This window comes from Rhamphochromis sp. 'chilingali', assembly GCF_963969265.1.
Source record: "Rhamphochromis sp. 'chilingali' genome assembly, chromosome: 16".
NCBI lineage: Eukaryota > Metazoa > Chordata > Actinopteri > Cichliformes > Cichlidae > Rhamphochromis > Rhamphochromis sp. 'chilingali'.
The window spans coordinates 14,936,117-14,957,318 of record NC_137943.1 but is presented as its reverse complement, the minus strand read 5'-3'; the positions used below and the strand labels follow the sequence as shown (position 1 = coordinate 14,957,318).

The window sequence follows — 21,202 nt, the reverse complement described above, 5'->3', positions numbered from 1 at the left end:
AGTTACAGTGAGCGGCAGCGACGGATTCGTGAAGATTTACAGCACAAACCAAACGCTTCTAAGAGCCTCTTTGCCTTGTGGACAGGACTTTAATGTCACTGTTCGAGGACAGGGCAGCATGTGTAATGGCATCCCCAGCAGTCCCACCTTCTTCAAAACTGGTGGGACTTTTTCTACATCATATGCAAATTATTTTAACGTTTATGTTTTGACTGTTTTGTTTTGTTTTCCTTTTTGGGACACAGCTCCATGTATACCAAGGGGTTTGGCAACTGACGCAGAGTGTGGGTTTGACGTGGGCTCCGTCAGCTGGCAGCCAACTGATGGAGCTGAAACATACATTGCTGTAGCCACTGGCCTCGACGGCCACACTCACCGCTGCATAAGCAATACCGCCTCCTGCACCTGGAGCGACCTGCACTGTGGGGAGGAGTACAGTGTTGTAGTGAGAGCAAAGAGCAACAACTGCACCAGTCTGCCGAGCAACAGCTCAATCATCCACATGGGTATGATATTGACAAATGAAAACAAAGTGAAATGAAGTCAGAATACATCATCTCATGTCTGTAATTGTTCAGCAGTTTCTACAGTTTTTCTTAGAAATTTGCACAAGTAAAAGAAACATTATCAGATCATTGTTTCTTTCCAGACCCCTGTGCTCCCCAGAATTTGTCTGCCACTGTGAACTGTGATATGAAAGTGGTGTCTCTGAGCTGGGATGCCAGCAGTGGGGCAAAGATGTACACGGTTTACGCTGAGGCGGGAAACAAGTCAGTCAGTCTCAACACTAACATGACCACAGCCAGCTTCACTGGATTTACCTGCGGACAAAAATACAGCATCAAAATCACACCTCACAGTTGGTACTGTCCTGGAAACTCGAGCGCTTCAGTCTCTGTGCAGACCTGTGCGTACTGTTCAGATACACAGTTTTGACCAACCACACATAATGGAGAAGTGAGCTCTAATCTGAGTTTATATGTTTTTATACCAGGGCCATGCAAACCCATCGGAGTCTCCGCCAGCCAGGACTGTCTTACTAGTATTGCTGTGGTAACCTGGCAGCCTAGTAATGGGTCAGATGTCTACACAGCCACCATGCAGACTGACACCGGCGTGTCAAAAATGTGCATGTCAGACACTAATAAGTGCAGCTTCCTTGACCTGATGTGTGGACAGAACTTCTCTGTCTCCGTCACAGCTTCCAACCAGCAGTGTGACGTCACCTCCGGTCCAGCCACAAGTCTGCAATCAGGTGAGGATTGCATGGCTACTAGAGCAGGAAACGCAGGCTTTCATTGCTATATTTAAACTTCATTTCTTAATTCTGTTTTCATATTTGAAAGGATTTTTTTTTCTCTGTTAGAATTTAAAGGTGAGGAAAGTGACATGTTTTTGTGGTTACTGGGCAAACAAACCTTTCTGAGACTCCCACTTTTCCTCTGCTGGTCTCCAAGCATCTAGTCAGTGCTGGGAGGCTGTCCAATCATAGGAAGCCTGAACAAGGAAAAAGTGTGACAATGTCTAGTTATGGTGTGAGGGGATGGACACAAGCTTTATTATTTCTACAGTCTGTGCTTTTAAATATGTAAAGTCAGCATAGTTAAGGTGTTGTGTAGCAGTAGTAATCATTTTGCTGTATACTGAGGTTTTTGCTCATGATGCTCTCCACACTGAGTGACTGATCCTGTTTGTTGTGTCTGCTTTATCTTCAGTACCTTGTGTTCCCACTGACGTCTCAGTGGTGATGGATTGTGCTAACAACACTGCTGTTGTGTCCTGGGCTTCCAGTCAGGGTGCTGTAAAGTACTCAGTCATGGCCCACAGTGGCCATGTTAATAATGACAGCTGTCAGACCGCTGGCCTTAGCTGTAGCCTCAACAACCTCACCTGTGGCAGCCTCTACACCGTTCACGTTGTAGCTATGGGTGACAGCTGCTCTAGCGTCCCCAGCTGGCCTCTGAAATTCAACTCAAGTAAGAGAAACAACACCAGTGACCAGAGCCTAAAGCACTTTTAAAATATGAATTTTGTGCAGGCGATCAAATGTTTGCAATTTAAAGCATTCAGCTGTGTATTCAAACTGTTGTCATGTTTTCAGTCCCCTGCCCGCCTCAGAACGTGAGCACCCAGGTCGACTGTTCGTCAAACGATCTGACAGTTTCTTGGGAAGCCATCGGAGATGCTGACCACTTCTTGGTTTCACTAGCTGCTGAGAATGGCGAAAGCGAGTTATGCAACACCACAAACACTGTATGTTTCAGCAGCAATGCCACATGTGGAAAAACCTTCACAGTCCAGGTGACCTCTGTCAGAGAACACTGCCGCAGCGTGCACAGTCAGACCCAGAGCATCCAGTCAGGTTAGACAACTTCAGTTCAGTTCAATATTTCTAAAGCGCCAAATGACAATAGTCACCTCGAGGCACTTTATATATATAGTGGCCCCCCAGCAGCTTAGGTGTAATAACTAAGGGAGGATTCAGGGCCACCTGATCCAGCCCTAACTATATGCTTTACCAGAAAGGAAAGTTTTAAGCCTAATATTAAACAGACAGGGTGTCTGTCTCCTAAATCCAGGCTCTGCCTCTCATTTTACTTCTAAATACTCTAGGAACCTGCAGTCTGAGAGCGAAGTGCTCTGTGGAACTATAAGGTCTTCAAAATAAGATGGAGCCTAATTATTCAAGATCTTGTATAAGAGGAGAAGGATTTTAAATTCAAGCTTCAAAGAAAAAAAAACACTTGACAAACTACGCTGGCTTGCATGGATCCTTCCAACCAATCACCAAATCAACTTTATGTGTTTTAGCTCCCTGCCAGCCCCAGGGGATCATGGGCAGCGTTGACTGTGTGACCAACTCTGCCTGGATATCATGGCTTGATGCTCCCGGGGCAGACAGCTACACTGTGTCCGGTGTAGCTGTAGGTAGAAATGACTACAGAGCCAACTGCACCACCTTTACCAACATGACGTGTGAGATGAAAGACCTGGCCTGTGGTGTGCTTTACAACTTCAGCGTATTGGCCAAAAACAGCGAGTGTGAGAGTCAGCCCAGTGCCCCCATCAGTTTGGAAACAGGTACTTCAGTAAGAGCTGTGTTTTCTCATTTCAGTTAATTACTCGTGCCACAGTCTGAACTTATCAACATCTGCTTCATTCTCAGCCCCCTGCTCCCTCTCTGCTATCACTGCTGTCCCCCAGTGTCACAACTCCTCCATCCTTGTTATGTGGGATCTCATGGAGGGTAGTGAGAGAAACACTGTGTACACTGCTGCAGCAGAAGCCAGTGATTACACGTTGTTGACCTGCAATAACACCGGCACCAGCTGCTCCCTCCTGGAAGCACAGTGTGGCCTTCAGTACACCATCAGCGTAGCTGCTTCATCGGACGCCTGCAGCAGTATGAGAAGTCCTCCCTCCAAAGTTAGCATGGGTACGTCTTCATGTTTATTTTCTGTCAAAAAGTGCATCAAGTTTGGAAGTTCTAAGTTAACAGATATGCAGCTTACCTCAGCTTAAAGACTGGAAGTAGACAAGTATTTTTTAAATAAATTAGCAAGAAACCCCCCCCCAACAAAGTGGTTTAGTAATACAGCCAAAATCATAGCTTAAATACAGCAGATACAGATAATTAAAAGCTACTAAATCTAAGTAACTAAAAACCCATCACCTGGCCTTTGTGTATTTATGTTGACTCGTCTTTTTCCACAGAGCCCTGTCCACCCACAGACGTGAGTGTGAACGCTGCCTGTGAGCATCACATGGCGGTGGTGTCCTGGACTCCGTCTCCAGGTGCTGAAACCTACCACGTTGTCGCTGAGGCTGCAGATGGACACACGCATACCTGCAACACAAGCTCCACAAACTGCAGCTTATCAGAGCTCCACTGTGATGAGCAGTACACTGTGTTTGTGACAGCTGGCCATGAGAACTGCTCCAGCAAAGCCAGTCAGAATGTAACACTGAACACAGGTATTTGTTTTCGGACTTGTATGATATTAGTACCAAAAATGACTGAAGAATATAACTAATATTAGCACTCTAAGACTTACACCATCTTAATTGCTCCTTTTACCCAGGTCCTTGCCAGCCAAGTGGACTCTCAGTTACGTACCAGTGTAGCAATCAGTCCGCGACGCTGACGTGGACTCCCAGTGGACCAGCTAAAGACTACTACGGCTGTGCTCAGGCTGGAAATGAAGACATGCTTTACTGTCACAGCACAAACCCCAGCTGTGTTATCAATGGCCTCGACTGCGGAACTGTTTACAATTTCTCTGTCCAGGCCTCAGACGGGACATGCAACAGCTCCTTCAGTGATCCTGTGCAGATTGAAGCAGGTAAAAAAGGAGCTTCATATTCGTCAAACCCTGAGTAACTTTTCACATTACTGTTACTGACTCCTCCTCTCTTAGTTCCCTGTCCACCAGCTATTGCTGAGGTGCAGCTTTTCCCAATGCAGGACGAGATCGAGGTGATGCGTTTCAGCTGGAAACAGATTACCTGTGGCAACACCGGTTACATGCTCACTTTGAAAGGAAGTCTGCTGGGAGACAGCCAGGCCCTGTTCGAGCTTTCTTCCTATTGGACAAATGTGACATACTTTGAGTTTCCTCTCGTCTGCAGTTCGAATTACAGCGCCACAATGAAGAGCAGGAATGCTGCAGGCATGAGCGACACATCCATGCCTGTTTATGGAACAACAGGTAGATTACACCCCAGATTTGAGCTGTTGTTCACTGCAGTTACACAGGTGCTTCATGTGTCCTCACAAAATCTGGTGTAACTGGTAATCATATGAGCTATTTGTATTTTTTTTCTTTCTTTCTTTCTTTTTAAATAAAAAAATGAATGAACTTCTTTAAATCCCATTTCTCTCTCTCAGCTCCTTGTCCACCATCGGGTGTGGTGTACGCTGGAAACAGCTCCTTTGCCACAGTTTCGTGGAACGCCTCAGTGTTTGCCATCAACTACACGGTGTATGACAACAGCATAACGCCAAAGGTCCAGCTGTGCAGCACTGCACAGCTGTCCTGCTCTCTGTCCAACATCGCTTCCAGCGATCTCGCGATCACCGCCAGCAATGCCGCTGGAGAAAGTGAAGCAATAAATGTCACAAAAAGTACGGTTCAGTAGCTTTGTGGTGACAATTAAGACAAGTTTAAAAATGAATAATTAAGATCTAAACTGATCTTCTGTCTTTAGTGGTGACGCACGCACGCAGGAGAAGAGATCTCCAAGAACAGATGTCACTGAATGGTGAGTTTACATTCATTGGATTTTATTCTATTTAGTTTTGATTTTAGAGCTTTATAAGAATTAACTTCCACGTCTACCAGCTTCATCACACTCTGAAGTTCTAAGTCCTCCGGGACTCTGTTCAGAACTTTTTTTCCCTCTCTCCATCAGGAAGCATCTCAGCTCCCGTGTTGGATGTCACACACATAACATCAACAGTCATTTCCATCACATGGTCTAAGGTGGAGGGTGCTTCTTATTACAGCCTGCAGGTTATAAAGCAAAGCAGGTCCCACGAGCACCAGCAGCTGACGGTGTACGGGGAGAGCATCATGCTCACTGATATGAGACCAAACGCCACCTACTGCATCTCTGTGCTGGCCATTTACGCAGACGCTAGTGGGCCAGAGTCTGAGCCCGTATGTGTGCGGACAGAGAGCGGGCTTCCACAGTAAACAGAAAAGGCACTTCTGAGGCCTCCACACCTCTCCTTTTAAAAATGGTTCCACTTTTAGATGCCAAATCCTTAACACACAATACACAAGCACATTAGATTGTGGGAATTAATGTGGGTTGCTCTGCTCGTGTACCATGAGATGCATTCAGCATTAGCCTCACCACTGATAATAAAGTAGTTGTCTTTAGAATAAAAGGCTCTGTCCTCCAGTTCATGCTTATATTAAAAACTCTTTATAAAGATGGGTTTATGTCTACTGCTGGTTGAAGTTGCATGTTCCTCCTGCTTTTTTAATTCTCATTTTGTAAATTATCATCATTGCTAAATGTGTATTTAACATGCAAATAATTTTCAGACTACATTCTAATAAAATAATGAAAATATTTTCTTTCAGCTTCTTTATGTGTACGTGTGAGTTGTACAAACGACCCGTTGCTTTTTTCTTCTTCTTTTTTTTTTAAAGTGTTTTATTAGAAAACAAAATGCAACAGAGCAATAACTGAAACACAACACAAGCAGGGCTCAAGTGTGTTTTGTAAAAATTACCCTTTGCGGACCGCATTTGAGAGGATTAAAACGCTCTCAGGACGTCTACACGTGATCACGGACAGAACTGTTCTGCTTTAGCTGAGCCACATGGCCTTCATGTTAAGTGTTGAACTTCAACCATTTGTGTACAGAGGCATACCAGACAAATTTTAAGAGTAACCACATGTGGTCTTTTGCACAGGCTGAAAGTAATTACAGTCATTTTTCATGAATCGTGTAATCTACATGGCGATAGTATAGCACTGAAGGCATCCGGCCCAGCAGGAAGTCCAACTCTGCCCGTGTGCAGCGTGTAGACAGCCTTGGAAATTATGTACAAACCCCCATCTTTCTGGGACAACAAAACAAATCAAAACAAAAAATAGAAAATTAAAATGCCTTTTTTTTTCCACTTTCCAGAATTCAAGTGAAGACTAACGATGGTCTAATGGGGAGTGAAATAGCGGAAAAACATAAAGCAACATCAGCCATAGACGACAAATCCAAATGTCCGATGTGCAACTGTTCCTTCTTTTTAGCACAAGTGACAGAGCAGACAGCCGAATATAGAAAAAGAGGAGGAAAAACACAAGTAATATTGCTGCAAGGCAGCATTTACTCGATGCTCGGACTGCTTCTATGTCTACTATGGTCATTGCTGGACTCTCGCTGATGGTGGCTCCTCTCTTTGCTGCGACTGCGTTTGTGAGAGCGCTGTTCTCCATCTCTCTCCCTGTCCCTCTCCCTGCTGTGGCTGCGCTCCCGTTTCCTGCTCTTCTCCTCTGCCCCACTTTTGTGTCTCCTCTCTCTGCTTCGACTCCGGCTGGACCTTTTGGCCTTCCTCTCGTCCCTGTGCCTTTCCCTATCGTCCTTGTGCCTGCGGTCGTCAGTCTCTCCCCTGCTCTTCTTATCCCTGGACCTCTCCCTCTCAGTGCCTCTGTCTTTATGGTGATCCCTGTCCTTCCTCCTGCTCCTGTCATCCCCGCCGTCCCTTTCCTTCTCCTTGCGCTCGCTCCTACGGTCCCGGCTACCGCTGTGGCTTCTCTTGCGCTCTCGGTTTCTGTCCGCGCTACGGGAGCGTCGCCTTTCCCTGTCCCCTCTGTCCCCCCTCTCCCTGTCTCGGTCCCTGCCTTCCCTCTCCTTCCTCTGCCGGTCACGCTCTCTCTCCAGCTCTCGATCAAAGCTGGGCCCGTGGCGCTCTCTCTCGCGATGGTGGCTCCTGCTCCTGGACCGTTTGGGCGACCTACGGGGGCTCGGTGTCCGCCTGGGTGTCCTGGAAACAGCGACAGAATCATCTTAGAACCATTTACTTCAAAAACAAAACCACACGAGCACAATTCCAAACTCTTACGTTTTAACATTTAACTGACACACAACTTTTTTTTAAAAAGACTGTGGTATTTTTAGTCATGGCAGAGTTCAGATATTTGAAACTGATATACAGATGAGGATGTTTCATATGCAGAATACGTAGCCTTATTTATAGTGCAGTGTCTGTTTCCATGGGCATGTCAGCATTAGCAAAGGCTGATGTCACCGACAGTAGTGGTAAACAAAGTTATCTGAGATGGTGAGATCATTATGGGGTGTCAGAGGAGACCTCCCCATTTCCCAGTACACATATATTGCTTGGACCCCAGCAAAATACCCTCCACATACCGTATACATATTCTTAAGATTTAAATAATATGACCTATTTTAACTTTATTGTGCATATCGGATTTTTTTTTTTGGCAACATGGATTCTTTAAAACACACAACACACACTGTTCTGGCAAGTCAGACACACACAAGGACAGACTAATGAAATCTAAATGCCCCACTAAATATCAAAGGAGCTCCTTCAGTCCTGTGGCAGTTCAGTTATGCAATCCTTCTTTCTTCTAAATCCGCAATTTTTTTATATCTGATGTGTCCATTCAGACTACAAATATACCATGAACATCTTTAATACCTATCCCTTGGTTTTTTCATAACCCAATAATGTCCCTTTATTGTTGATTATGCACATGCATGACTGGTCTATACAAAGTTAAAGGTAAGAGACTGTTCTACCTGTTTAACAGAGGTTTGCATGTTTTCTGTTACTTTTAGCCATTTAATTAACAAACGTGTCTCGTGTATTTTGAGCTTATATAACATTTCATGATCAAAGTCCTTGTGGAAAGCAAAAACCTCCTTTGTGAACATTACAATTTTTATATGTAGTTAATTTTGACAATTTATACTGTTAAAATGCTTTTATTAGTAATTGGCATTAAAGAGAGAAATAATAAGAAAGACGTTTTCTTTTTCTTTAGTTATAAAAAAAAAAAAAAACAACCTAAGGGGCAGAAAAATAAGTTAACATGAAAACAAGTCAACAGCTCACACACTGCAGGAGTTAAATCTGTCCCGTTTATTGCTCCATGAAAGCTATAACCTGCCGAGAAGTCTACAGCTCAGTAGAAACACTTAGTCTGAATCACTGCCGTTACCTGGAGCGCCGGCGTTCTCCTTGCCTTCCCGACTCTGCAAACCCGTCCTCGTCCTCTTGCGTCTCCTTCTGAGGTACCTTCCGTGGCCTTGCCTTTATTTGCTGGTCAATAACTTTTTGCACAGGCACTGGGATACGGGGGAACAGTGTGGAAAACCACTCCAGTTTGGTCAGGAAGGAGCGCAGCATCTCTCCAATGGTCATCACACAACCACCTCCTGCTTTTACGTCGAGCTCCTAAAACCAAATGGTGGGGGGAAATAAAGCAAGAAAAAGAAAAAAAACTCAGTTAGCACACAAATTTAGTACATTGACAAATATATTTTTTTTTTTTCCAATCTTGCCTCACATCGAAAAGCAATTTGTGATGACCAAGCACTGAACCTTCACCTCTGTTCATCTAGCTTAATCTCTCATCAAAGACCAAAAACCAATCAAATGTGCCTGGCCTTACTTATTAATAGTGGACACACAGCTCTGAATATCTTAAAAGTCTGGTCTCACCTAACCTGTCTGTTATTTCCTTGTGTCTGTATTTGCAGAGTGAGCTTTAATTATGCAGCAAAAGTCAGTACATTTATACGACGCAATGCCCATCCTTCATATCCTTGACAGCATCTTCAAAAAAGTGCTAATGTTTAACTATAAACTATAACTTTAACTTAAATATGAAGGAAAGAAAGAGTGAAACATTGGGGCACACTGTCATTGTGCTAAAGGGAAAAAAGAGAAAGAAGCTTTAGCTTCCTTCTTCAATCTCCCAAAAGCATAATGAACGCTCAAAGAGAATAAAAATTGCCCACAGTGTAAGCACAGATTGGAGCAGGTAGGTAAGTGCACACCATTTGAATAGTTATCAATTTTATATGGTAGAGAACAGCCACTTTGCACTCACGCAAACCAACAGTGCTGAGATACAATATCCAATTCACCTGCTGCACAATGGGCATCTAAAGAAAAAAACAGGGGAATTAACCAGTTGGGTAGAATTTCAGAATTATTCAATTCAAATATAATGCAAAAGAACATCAGAGGAGGCCTGGTTGCACAGCCTGGGATAAAATTAGATTTCACCTAAATATGAAAATAATTAACGTAAGCAAATATTTTACATGCATTAAATAACACAGTGTTTATTTCTTGCCAGTGTTCCAATTGCGGTTTATCCCAAATGTAGTTTTGTGCAACAAGTCCTTACAAAAGCTTGTCAAAAAACAGAGGGCATGCCTTAAAATTACAGTGACTAAAAGATTTACTCGGCATCACGTGTGGTACTTACCCCGATAAAAATCAGCAGCAGAGCAGTGAGCAAAAGTAACCTAGCTACTCAGGTTTAGAGGACAAAAACTGGGGACAATTAAGCCAAATGAAGGCAAAGGTGAAAAATCAGCTATGAGCATCACAAGGGGGTGGGTGGGGGAGTACAGCTTTTTATGAGTGACGTTCAACTGTGCATTTCAAGGAGAAGGAGAAAGAAACATGAAATTATTACCCGAGGTGACATACCTCCTCATCATCCAGGAAGCCGTCATACCATTCAAACAAATCTGTTGGGGGCTGAGTGTATCTGAGACAGGAAAGGGAGCACAAGCACAGAAGTTTAGCGTTTTGAGCTAATCTTTTACAGGAGCAACATGCTTTACACATTTGAGGTAATTATTTAAACAAAACATTGCCTAGTCATATTGCTTCACTAACTTATTTAAAAATTTTATTAAGATTTTAATTACTAATGCTCATGATGGTCTAAAACAAAAACAAAACAAAAACTTTACATCACTCCATCTCAAACCATCACAGCCATTCTGCTCGATCATCTCCGATTTGCATATAAAGTAACCTTTGTTAGCTTTATTCGTGTAAACAAGCACATCTTTATTTTTATTAATAGTCTATAATCCCACTTCCAACATGTTTTGTGTACTTGTGAACATGTAAACCTCAAAAACTGTTACAGTTAAAAGCATTATATTTTTACAAATAAATTGTAACTACATGGAAACATATCTGAATAATGTCCAGTTTACCTATGAGAAAAATTCAAAATAGATTGTCCATATTTCAGCAAACACTAATAAATAAATTCACACTGCAAAATACAATTTTTGAGTATTATATACTTGTAGTTCACAATAATGCAAAAGAAACTTGCAGAATACTTTATAACATCAAATTCTTAAAATGTACTTTCCTTTTTAGGACTCTTGTTATTACAAGTTGTACCAAAAAATTACTGGAATATTGTTATTCTAATTATAACTTAAATGTGTATAATATAGTTTTCATTTAATTATACATTTCCATATTTTGGATTATACTATTTTTAGGCAAACTGGAGATGGTCAAAGAAAACTTTTCTAAACAATATGATGATTTAAATTGCAATGATGTATCTACGGATCATTAGGGCCATGTTAAGGAAAAAAAGTTTTGATATTAAAGCCGAAATACTATTGTTGAGATTAAAGTCTAATGTTGATGAGTTAGTGAAATGGTTTTAGTTACAAGGAAAAATATTATCTTTTGGCACATAAACAGTGTGTTGATAAGTTTAAGAATGCTGAGGAGAAGGTGCAGGCAACAACACACACAAACTTGGAAAAGTTGGTCAGATTTGTGCAAAGATGCAAGGATATCCATGGTTATGTTATATCACAAGACACAATAAGACAGCTGATCAAGTTGTCTCACTAACTCATCCAAACAAAAGGCATGGGAGCTGGGGCAGTTGTTTGGCTTGAAACCACAACTGTAATGTCTACATTTCGACTTTAATCTCAAAATGAGCTCGATTTTTTATGTCGTCCTAAATCTCAGTCATACTCATCTGTCCTCTGAAATAAGAAAAAAAATTGTAGTGAGTTATAACACATACCTTATATACATGAAACCAAGGGCTCGGATGTACGGAGAGTCTGTGTGTGTAATCAGGCCCATGAGCTGTTTGCGAGTCAGCTTGAGAGTAAACAGTTTGTATAGAAGACAGAAAGCAGTAGAAACAATCCCACCCGTGCCTACTCCGCGTACCTAGCGAAAGAAGACAAGTTTAAATGAAAACTTTAATTTGCAACATTGCCACAAAACTATTAAACTCACCAGTGGAAGTGCAGTGAATTATAGCTTATGTAATGGTGCACAACTGATTTCACCAGTTTACAGATCAGATTAAGTGACTTTATCAAGCAGCCATCCTTCATCCTGGCACAGAAAAAGGGGAAAGGTGGGGAGTACAAAAAGCACGTACTTCTCACTTACCCCTCCGCACATTCCAGTCTGGCCTGCAGTCTTTCTGCTTCCTTTTTCCCAGGGCTCAATGTGAGTCACCTGCAGGCACACAGACAAACACAAACCGCTTGAAAAAAAAAAAAAACCCACACACACCAATCAACTCTATGACTTCAAGGGATTATCAAAACAACGACAGAGATTTACTTTCCTAATATTTCTTTAACATATGCCCAATCAACGGGTCTCAAACTCAAGTGGAGTAGTTCTAACGTTAACGACGGAAGGCAATTAAGGTCACTTTAATTGATATAATAATGTTAATAATCTCTTTAACTAACAGTAATTCAAAGTTATACGCATACTGTGCTGTACAACACGACAACACCAGCTTCCCTCGCCTGCATTGGGAATTATTATATAAACCCTGCCCTCCCCGCTGCGCTTATTACTTTACGACAGTTGTACACTGCTACAACCCTGCTAGCTAAACTGGACGTGGTTACCTAACCTAGCATGCGGGTTAGCATCAGCGGATGTTATTGTTATCGTTACCTTGAAATAGATTTCGTCCACAACTTCATGGTAGGTCTTTAGCTCATAAAGCTGTACTTTGAAATACGGCGAAGACAGCACGTTGGTAAGAATCATTGGGTTAAGGTTCATAGTCTTTTCGTTGCCCCACAGGGGCAGTACGTTTCCATGTTTTCCAGATGTAGGCTTGCTAACGGCCTGCGTTGGTAGCTGGTTTCCGACGGTAGCCATGTTAGCTGAATCCACCACCGCTATGCTTTCTTTAATTTTTGCGTATATCCGGCTACAGATCCATCAACATTAGGTAGTGAACTGTCGACCGTTAATAAATTTGCCTGTTTAATCCTCGGTGAAATGTAGTTAAATTGATGATAATAACTTCCCGCCGTCGGTGTAGCTAAAGTACTGCGAGGTGGAACCGGAAGTGTGACGATTGTGGTGCACTGCTGCTGTCCTGAGACGTTGATACGTCAGCGCGTTTAACTTTTAAAATAAAAGCATGCAAGCTCGCAGGAATGGTTTAAGTTATATTTGACAGGTCAAACAAATGCGGTTTTAAAAGATGTGGTTTTACAATTATATCCAGGTATAACTAATTCAAAACACGTAAGCTTTCTGTTGGTATTCGTGTGAATGTCGTTAGCGAATTCTTATTTTGAAAAGGCTTTCCCCAAACCGGAAGCAGCATCGTCAATTTTTTTTTTTATATTTTTCTTTTTTAAAATATATATGGTTTTGGCGTGCACATTTCAAGAATTTAGACACAAAATCCATCGAGGTTTCTCTTTCAGTGTTTACTTTCATTTTTAATTATTTTGTTGAAATGTGGCTGTCTTTCACACTCTTCTGCACTAGGATTTAGAAATGAAGCACAAATACTAGATAAAAATTTTAATTCTGGAAAGTTTCTATTTAAAAAAAAAAAAGTTGACAATAAATGCAGGAAAATGTCAACAAACTGACTGAGTGTATATACAGTTAATCTCTATAAACTGATATGTGCATGTGATGATAACCAGCGGGTTGTCAGAATGACATACTGATACAGATGCTGTAAAAAGATGTATATTTGGCAGCAAAATATACATTAAGCATTGTACATCTTTAATTTGGTAAAACAAATTTGTGACTAAAAAAAATATTACTAGTATTATTATTGTTATTATTATGATTCTGATTAACTTAACATCCACACACAATTAACTGTATTAATGTCAATATTTTCAATGCTGTAACCCTTCATCACAACCAGATGAAGAAAGGTGTTCATTTGTATTGAGCATGAATTATTAAAATAAAATCTTACTATAACCACAATAAATAACCAACCAACCAACCAACTATAACCATTGTCAGTTTTATAATACTTAGATTTTACATAGGTAGAGGTGTGCAATTGTCTGGAATCTACATTTAGATAAAATCCTTTTCACAGATGTCAAAAGTTTACCTTTCTTGCAGAAAACACCTGTTAAAAAAATGAGAGAGAGGAAAAAACCCTCTTTAACCCACAGTCATATGCCATATTTCTTCCACAACCCTCTTTTGTTTTTGCAGCTTAAATACCAAAACCAAAACAAACTCACTGACAGACATTTTGGCTTGTCACTTCAAGTGAATTAAAAAAAAAAAAAAAAAAATCACAGCTGTACCAAAGACATCTAACGGACATGTGGAATTATTTTAAGCATTTTTTTAAATGAAAACCCCAGCATGAAAATGCCACTAAGTGGGGTAAGCAGAAGACTTACAGTATGTCTTACTTTTTCCAAAGAGGACAAGAAGATCAGTGCACCAATTATCTCAGTCTGCAAAACGTTTCAATAACGTGGCCTTCAGCTCCACTTCCTGAACACTAGGGGGCTGTCCTGGCTAAGCTGCACATCAGCTGGAGAGTGATTGCATAAGAGAAATTAGATCTCCCTTGGAATGAGATGGTGCAAGTTCTGATGGTAAAGCCACTGTTCAATCCTTTGGCCTCTGCATCAGAATAATACAGCACCCTTTGTGGGGACACGTGCTTTCCAAAGCCTAGCGCTTGATGACCACCTGCTCAAAGGCTCCAATTGCGACCCTGAAAGAGAATGCCGCAGTTTGTTACAGGACAGGAAAACACACACAATATAAGGATCGCCATCTGATCTGGCAGATCTGATTTTTATCATGAAAATGTGCCCCTTAAGTATAGAACATGAAGACCAGTTACACAGAGTATAAAGCAGATACACAGAGTCCTTATCAGAACCCTTATTTAGCCTTCTTCTAATTGCCCATATTTATAGTAAATGTTTGGTGTCTGGTGTCTTGCACCCCCAACCCATGGTTACATAATCAAACCCACCTCATGTGCTGGCTTCCCAAAGCTGTACTTCCTCCAGGACCAACAAACAAGCTGAGCCCCTCCTCTGCAGCAACACAAACACAAATACACATTAGAAATAAGAAAAATGAAAATCAGCTCCTATAGTCAGGGCTTAAAAAAAATGCCCCACTTGTTTTAAGGTTAAATCAACCAATAAATGAGTTTTAGGCAAGCAAGATCTTTTCAGGAACAGAGGTAGGTAGTTTATACTTGAGGATGCATTTCCACACAAAAATGTGTGCAACATTTGTCTCAATAAACAGGGAGACTCATCCTTTCTTAATCTCAACACAACAAACAACTCTTCTCTCTCTAAGACTTTGTAACAGGGTAGCTATCCAGATGTGAGTTTAAACCACACCTCATGGAATTACTGTGATAAGTTATGCAATTCTTCATGAAAGATGAATCATCTTTGGCAAGATTGGTTTAAGGACTTGGATTAACCCCTAGAGACATTACACTGTTGCGACACCTCAAAGTAACTTGATCCCATCTGCAACATGGTGGGAAATGTTCCACACCAAGATCAGGAGTACACACCCTCTGCACTGGAGTCCAAGAATCCGTGGCTGAAATCCTGGCTCTGGAGGATTTTCTCAATTATATCATCTGCATCCACTCTGGTCGCATCGACTCTTTTCAGCTGATTCTCCACAGAGTTCTGCTTGACTGGGTGTCTAACAAGGGAAGAGAAACATGGGTCAGTATTGCAAATACAGGGTTCAAACACCAAGAAAAAAAAATGTCATTTATAAATTAGGAAATACTATACATTGTCATCAGGTTAAATAGAGCATGGAAATAATGTAATAGTGGTCAAAAGACCACCATCTTATCAATAGCATACTATTCCAAGGTCAGAGTAACTGTCTGTATCACCTTTGAGCCTTTAAATGTATTGCAGGGCTGTCAAACGTATGATGATAAGTTGCTGGGACTGGGGGAGTAGTCTTATTCTCCTTCTCTCCTCTCTCCACCTGCTGATCACTGTGTTCAAAGATGCTGCCGATGCCCGTAGAGGCAGAACCTCCTGACCCGCTCCGCCGATGGCTCAGATCTGTTAAACTGGAGTTGTTTGAGCTGTAACCTACAGCATGTGAGGGGGAAAAACCCATATAGTAAATAAATATGAGAACATTTCCAATGATTAAAGTGAATAAATGTGTGTCACAGTATTTCTACCTGAAATTTTTGACAGCTGACTTGCATAGCTGGGTGTTCGAGAGTGACCAAACGTTACCAGCTCCTCTGGCACTGATACAGACTTTCCTGGAGTCCCTGTTAAAAAAAAAGTGATGTATTCAGTAAATTATAATAAATTGCAGTAAATTAAATAGAAATCAGACATTTTTTATAGCTTTGCTATCATAATTGACAAAACATAACAAAACATGATAAAACATGATAAAACGTAAATGCAGCTACTGCTATCCAGTGTCATGATTAAGGAATATTGATTTCATATTCGACCCCATTACAGTCTCCCAAAAAATATCTGTGTTTCTGTAAGAAACTGACCAGTAATATTAAAGGGTATTTGCCATAAGCTACATATACGTACCAGAGACTGAGTGTGATATGTGCATGTCTCCTCCTTTCCTCCCCTCAAGTAGACCCTCTGCATTTGCCTGTGGGATCCCCAGAGTCATGGCTGTAGATGGGGGACTAAAGGGAACACAGGTTTTGGTTAACTTCATTAAAACTTATGTAAACAAAGCTTCCCTACATCAGACCTTTTGGCTTATTGTGGCATGGAAACCACAGCTGGTTACTGAATTGATAATTCACGACTAGGTGAGCTTGCCGGGTTGCTCACTGATTCAACTGTGACACCTTTTGCTACAGCTGGAACAGCTGTCGCTGGTGTTGTGCTATCATAGACACCTACTATAGCTGGAAATAACACATAAGTGGTTTCTGAATACTTTTGGGTAAGCGTTTCTATGCAAGTGTGTCTGTGGTGGGCAGATATTCTGCCACAACTGTATAAAGTGCATGTTTTACGTATGTAGATGACATTAAAATGAAGGGCAAATTCAAAAACAAATGCAGCCAGAAAGCATGTTGGCTTCACAGCTGGTGTGTCCCTACTGGAATCAGCTGGTGCTTTTACTGCCAAGTCAAAATATCAACCATCCATGTAAACACACTTTCTGTGTAGCTTTGACGATAATATTCAAACACATTTACTCATAAACAACTGGCTGTTTGATCACACTGGTTAGTATTAGTTATAAGCAAGTTATGAGCAACCTCTAGTTTGACAAACAACAAAAGGCACAGTAACGTGAGTTCTACAAAGTGTGAAAAAAAGAGCATCCTTTCTCCTCCGCTTTGTAAATCCTACACACACACACACACACAATGAGTAACACTCTGTGGGTGGGTGACTAAGCTCTAGACATCTCCAGGGCAACAGCTTGTGTGTTATTACACTAAGCATGAGCTGAAACAGGAAAGAAATATCAAGAAAGGCAGCTTAATGTTTGCACATGGTACAGTCTTTGCCAGGAGTGCGACGTTACATCACATCATTTGCGACAAACCTGTTCTACATAAAGCTTCTGATCACATATCAGCCATTGGTCACTCTTAAGGTTGGGCAGCTCAATGTTTTGGGTGAGGCATCATTAGCTCTCAGATAAGACAACAATAAGGCCTTACCTACAAAGTACTTTGCCATTACTTCTCTGGATCTCATTACTGATAACATGTGTAAGGGTGTCACTTTAGGACAGACAGGAAGTCAAGAAAGCACTTCCTCTGAGGTTAGAAGCAGACGTTTATACCTCAGGAGCAGACTTTCGTTGCAACCACAAATGTAAAGCTTTGCAGTTAGGCATGCAAACCAAATTGAGTATTTATCAAAATTAAATAAATAAATAAATATATATATATATTAAAAAAAAGATAATTTAAGAATTTCTTAGTTGCACGTGTGAGATGTTAGGTTGAAGAAGCACTCTTACGTTTTAAAACAGGGATCTCCAGACATAAGCTGTGTGGTGATGACAACCTGTGACAGAGACAAGAGCAACAGGATTGGCAGCTTTAGAAAGGAATACAAAGGCATACAGCTTTCTGCTTTCTAGTTTGGTTTCACACGGTATCTTTTAAGTGTGGTTAATATAATAAGATTTTCTGAGAAAGTTGATTGCATGTCTTTCTCTTTGCCCCTGGAGGAACACATATATTTTAACCTCATTCCCACAGTGCAGGTAGTTTACAAGTCACAAGCTCAGACATGTCTTGTCTCAGCTTTCAGGGCGCTCACTTTTTCCCCAATGTATGTCACACATTCAGCTTCCTCACATATATATGTGTTCTTGTCTATTGAGAAATTCACTTAGTTTTCTTAATGTGAACAGACAAACAAGAGTGAACTACTGAGCTGTGACAACACATGACCAGTGTGATAGATACTCTTAAGGTCCCTTTCCATCTTATTTATTGTTGTTTTAAAGCTGTGTGTCTTGCATCATTGTCATACCTTGAGAATTGAGTTATCTTGTCTGGTGTTCTTTGTGTCATATCCCTCCAGGAGACAGCGTCGTACTGTGCTGCCAGACCCAGCAAACTCAGACAGGTTCAAGTCAGCAAAGCCCAGCTGTGCAGAGTGAAAAGTGACAACTCAACAAGTTTGAACTGATTAGAAGTCAGCTGACATACCTTAAATATAGATTTATTTATTTTATTTTTTACAAAGGATCACGAGATTTAAGTCCTACAAACACAGAAATTCAATGCAGGTCTAGTTATGGGAAACAATGTAACCTGCATGAGTTGGGATCTTGGAAACTTGAGAAATAAGATTGCTTAATTCTTTAACTCCTCATTGGAGTTATTGGTTAACATGTCAGTCTTTTTTTTCCCCCCAATCAGTGACCAAAGCCAGAAACTGCAAGCTATTAAAAAAAAAAAAAATTCTCAGGGCATCTGAAGGACGCCTCGTTATCATCGTTATCTTAGAAAGGTTTGATAAGACTTGTTATTAAGCAGATTTCTTTCCACCACAACAATTCTACACACTTTAGAAGAAAAGTGTTACCTTTGCGTATGTTTTTCCACCCTTCAATTCCTGAAATGACAAAAAAGTGATATCACATCATTTGCCTGTTTATTTACTATTCCTTGCCTCTATAAGTTTTTGCAGGACAACTAAAGTCCGTGAACAACAATGAACTGCTGTGTTGAAGTTACAACAGTTCTTCTAACCTTATGTAAATAGACACTCAAGTCTCTGTTCACTGCATGAACTATGGCTATGGAACAACTCACACTGTGCATTCTAAATTGTGTCAGCAAAACAGAAACAAAGGGTTTTGTACCTTGCGCACCGACACACGGCACACACAGGGGTCTAGCACACCCGTCCCAGCGTTGGCACTCATCTTACACATGAAAGAGAATTTCTTCTTCCAGCGCACACAGTTGGCTTGGACGGGCTCCCTGTAAGACAAGTGGATTTAATCACTAGTGGACATACAGATATATCACAGTATCTTAATAGCTTCCAAATGTGTGGAGAAGAAAGGATTAGCACTTATTCAAGCAGTAAACAAGCTCCTTTTATGCTTCCGCAATTCTCAAACTGGTGTGCTGCATATAAAGTTTATAGCTATTGCTAATTTCCAACCCTTGTCCTTCGTTGTCTATCAGATGATGTCTTGAGATAACTCATCCTCAGCAAATATTTAACTGCAATAGTCTGATATTGAGTAACAAACATGCGTATCAATTTAGCACATTCTTTTATGTTAGGAAATGTCACAGTTTTATTTTTGTATGCAGGTTTTCAAGAAGTATAATGAGATGCTTCTAAATAGTTTTTATACTGTCCTTCTAAAAGCAGCTCTCAAAACCACAAAAATAGCCAGGTAGTTTTTTGGGCAGTAGAATAAAACAGAACACATCTTTATTGTTGTTCCACATGTGCAATGAAACTGAATGCAATCCTATCATTGCAGACTCTCTATCTATCTATCTATCTATCTATCTATCTATCTATCTATCTTCCAAAAAGGAAAGTTATGGTTTGGACAAGTTATTATCGAGCAATTACATCTACAATCACTGAGACACAAAAGCTCCATGCACAGGATCACCAGTCAAAACCTGAAAAATCAGCCAAATAAATAAATGATAGCTAAAACTTTTACAAACTTTGGGAACAAAGTTGTTTTATTGTTGTTGTTTTTTTAAGGTATGTATGGGTGGACGGACGGACAGACAGACAGACAGACAGAGTGTTTGCAGGTTATTTGCAAAGGAAGCAGGAAATAAAAAGCAGTGGTTGAGGCAGGATAAACTTAAGAATACCGTGTTTACACAATAGTTTAGGGAGAGTTACCATAGCAAAGTAATGAGGGCCAGCGCTTCCGACTCCGTTTTTCCAGAGTGACTCATTAAAGTAACGTACAGTAAAAAACAGCGTCCCAGGAGACTATGACCTAGCATGCGTTTTTTAATTGAAAAAACAACAATTTGTTCTGGGGCTTCTCACTGCCATAAATTAGGGACACGTGATTACTGTAGATTTGTATTTTTTTTTAATCATTAGAAAAACAATGAATGAAAGTATAACTTTAAATATTTGTTTCAACCAGAGTCAGTGTTATATTAAACAAACAAACACCCCAATGTTAACCATTATTGTTAATATCCCAACCGGTGGTCTCACTGTTCCACTACACAATTAACAGCAGTTGTTGCTTAGCAATTGCTTAGATAAACTTTACAAATATGGGTTAGATTTTAAAAAAAGTATCTGTCTCTTGAAACGACGAACGAGAGTCTCTGTGTTCGTTTTAATGCGTTAAATCACTCTGCTGGTCTTTTCTGTTGCCTCCTTACATACAGGTCTTCAACTGTCGTTGAGGTAAGTTTAAGTTGTTTAAGTTAGCGAACAGCTGGTGTTGAGTTAGCTAAACGTCAGCTACGAATACAGCGGAATGCTGTAGGCACCGAAGAAGCAACCACGACGCAATAAATGCAAACAGATGTCAAAAATAAGCTGAATTTGGGCCTGACTGATGAAAGTCTTCCCAAACAACTAGTGACCTGTTGCTATAAATAGCTAAATTAAATTATAAGAAAAATCTTACCGGGAGGACTCTTCAGCAAAACCTCCATCCAGTAGTCTGACTTTACAAAATAAAACTCCGTTGACAATGGGAACCGACGACAATTCCTCCAAGTCGAAGTCCACCTTAAATTTAAATCTCTTTTTCTTCATAAGAATAAACGACATGATGTGAGACTGTGCAGCGCAAGTATCCGGGTGAAACTGTGGAGGTGGTAGACAGCCGAACACTTTCTCCGAGCTGTCTCTGCTGCTCACTCAGCTGTCGCTGCTCTGCAGACACGACTCAAAGTT

General features: G+C 40.8%; 3 protein-coding genes across 3 annotated transcripts; 1 reads left to right on the top strand and 2 right to left on the bottom strand.

Moving 5' to 3' along the window:
• Nucleotides 1-415: 415 nt before the first annotated feature.
• LOC308413057 (fibronectin type III domain-containing protein 7-like) lies at nt 416-5,696 on the top strand (the record flags this gene model as incomplete). Its single annotated transcript, XM_080907842.1, has 13 exons — nt 416-506; nt 650-859; nt 995-1,255; nt 1,716-1,976; nt 2,102-2,362; nt 2,812-3,081; nt 3,167-3,436; nt 3,715-3,975; nt 4,083-4,343; nt 4,419-4,709; nt 4,889-5,125; nt 5,209-5,262; nt 5,413-5,696. The coding sequence occupies exons 1-13, from the start codon at nt 503-505 to the stop codon at nt 5,694-5,696; spliced, it is 2,925 nt and encodes a 974-aa protein (XP_080763968.1). The 5' UTR covers nt 416-502.
• A 453-nt stretch (nt 5,697-6,149) lies between these two features.
• prpf38b (pre-mRNA processing factor 38B) lies at nt 6,150-12,905 on the bottom strand. The gene is made up of 6 exons (XM_080907939.1): nt 12,483-12,905; nt 11,958-12,026; nt 11,578-11,729; nt 10,209-10,269; nt 8,704-8,939; nt 6,150-7,499 (listed from the first exon to the last, which is right to left on the bottom strand). Exons 1-6 carry the CDS (start codon nt 12,690-12,692, stop codon nt 6,842-6,844), a joined length of 1,386 nt encoding a protein of 461 aa, XP_080764065.1. The 5' UTR covers nt 12,693-12,905; the 3' UTR covers nt 6,150-6,841.
• A 407-nt stretch (nt 12,906-13,312) lies between these two features.
• Nucleotides 13,313-21,180, bottom strand: LOC308413128 (EEIG family member 2-like). The gene is made up of 11 exons (XM_080907943.1): nt 20,931-21,180; nt 19,155-19,275; nt 18,875-18,904; nt 18,317-18,433; nt 17,796-17,842; nt 16,388-16,491; nt 16,009-16,104; nt 15,706-15,913; nt 15,367-15,503; nt 14,803-14,866; nt 13,313-14,535 (listed from the first exon to the last, which is right to left on the bottom strand). The coding sequence occupies exons 1-11, from the start codon at nt 21,074-21,076 to the stop codon at nt 14,493-14,495; spliced, it is 1,113 nt and encodes a 370-aa protein (XP_080764069.1). The 5' UTR covers nt 21,077-21,180; the 3' UTR covers nt 13,313-14,492.
• Between the last annotated feature and the right edge of the window lie 22 nt (nt 21,181-21,202).